At 36.1% G+C, this 1,165-nt stretch overlaps 1 protein-coding gene across 1 annotated transcript in view; it reads right to left on the bottom strand.

Annotated features, from left to right (window-relative positions):
- Nucleotides 1–701, bottom strand: part of LOC119430696 (adhesion G-protein coupled receptor D2) — a 54,529-nt gene extending 53,828 nt beyond the window's left edge. Inside the window, exons 1-3 of the mRNA XM_037698162.1 lie at nucleotides 697–701; nucleotides 579–615; nucleotides 213–237 (exon numbers count right to left, since the gene is read on the bottom strand). Coding sequence (XP_037554090.1) covers nucleotides 213–237; nucleotides 579–614 — 61 coding nt within the window. The 5' untranslated portion in view covers nucleotide 615; nucleotides 697–701. The remainder of the gene's footprint in view (nucleotides 1–212; nucleotides 238–578; nucleotides 616–696) is intronic.
- Between the last annotated feature and the right edge of the window lie 464 nt (nucleotides 702–1,165).

The raw sequence follows: 1,165 nt of genomic DNA, 5'->3' as shown, positions 1-1,165 counted from the left end.
ATATATATATATATATATATATATATATATATATATATATATATATAAACATGATGTAGAATTACTCCACAAATATTTAATTACTGTAAAACTAGCACTTAGCCACGCTTAGTTTGGAGCATCTTTGTGATTGCCAACCAAAATCCCATGTAAATAGCTTAAATATATATTGGTTATTATTAATTAAAAACAACTGTGTCAGTATTACTCACCTCCTAAAAAGCTGGGATCCCAAACCTAAAACACAAATATGAGTTTAGTTCATTTGTAAAGACAATGCACGTGCAGAATTAGATAATTAACTAATTAACGAAAATTGAATACACCTGCGTTTATTGTATGACAGCCTCCTCTTTCAACTTATTAGATTTTTTTTTTTTTTTAAGGATTATATGAATCAAAACAATTATAGCTTTAGGAAAAGGTTGGCTAAACTATCAACAAATTATCACCTCAGTTTATAGAGATAAAATTCAGGGTTATTCAGTGTAGGCATAAAAACACGTGGGAAATAAAAGGGAGGAAAAACTTGGCAAAATCTTCGAAGCTTGCCGACATGCGAAACAAAAAGTACTTACAAGCAGGCTTAAACTGGAGAAGAATAACCAGTGCATCCTGTAAAGACAGTTAGTTGGCGTTGGAAAAAAAACGGGGATTAAATCGGTTTCTTTTGGGGGTTTAAATGCGTCGTTTTACCTGATTTATTGGTCCTTATCGTGCGTCTTGTCCTGTCGAGTCGTGTCCCTGAACGCAACATTCGTTCTCTCTTTTGGACGATTTAGTTTTGAACTTGAACAAAGTCTGTTCTCCTCCTAACTAACTGTGCAAGAAGACAAACTGTGTTGCTGACTCCCGAGCATGAAGGCTGAATAGGAGGAGTGGGTGTAACTTGCAACCAGCAGCAGAAGGTTGGCCAAAGTGGGGTTCAGGGACCCCTGGGGGCCCGTGGGTGAACTCCAGGGGTCCAGTCTGACTGGTTTTGTGCAGTTAGTGACGCGTGAATGTTTATGAAGCATCCACACTGTGATCCAATTTCTTCCGTTCTTATTTATTTATTTATTTATTTATTTTTTTTGCATCTTTCTCATTCCACAATTTTTGTGTCATTTCAACAAATTTATCAAAACGTTCAGCTTTCAGCTGCTATGACTTTTGGTATCGTGCA

This window comes from Nematolebias whitei, chromosome 3 (genome assembly GCF_014905685.2).
Source record: "Nematolebias whitei isolate Nwh7 chromosome 3, NemWhi1, whole genome shotgun sequence".
NCBI lineage: Eukaryota > Metazoa > Chordata > Actinopteri > Cyprinodontiformes > Rivulidae > Nematolebias > Nematolebias whitei.
Note: the sequence above shows the minus strand (reverse complement) of the source record. Positions and strands in the feature narration are given on the sequence as shown.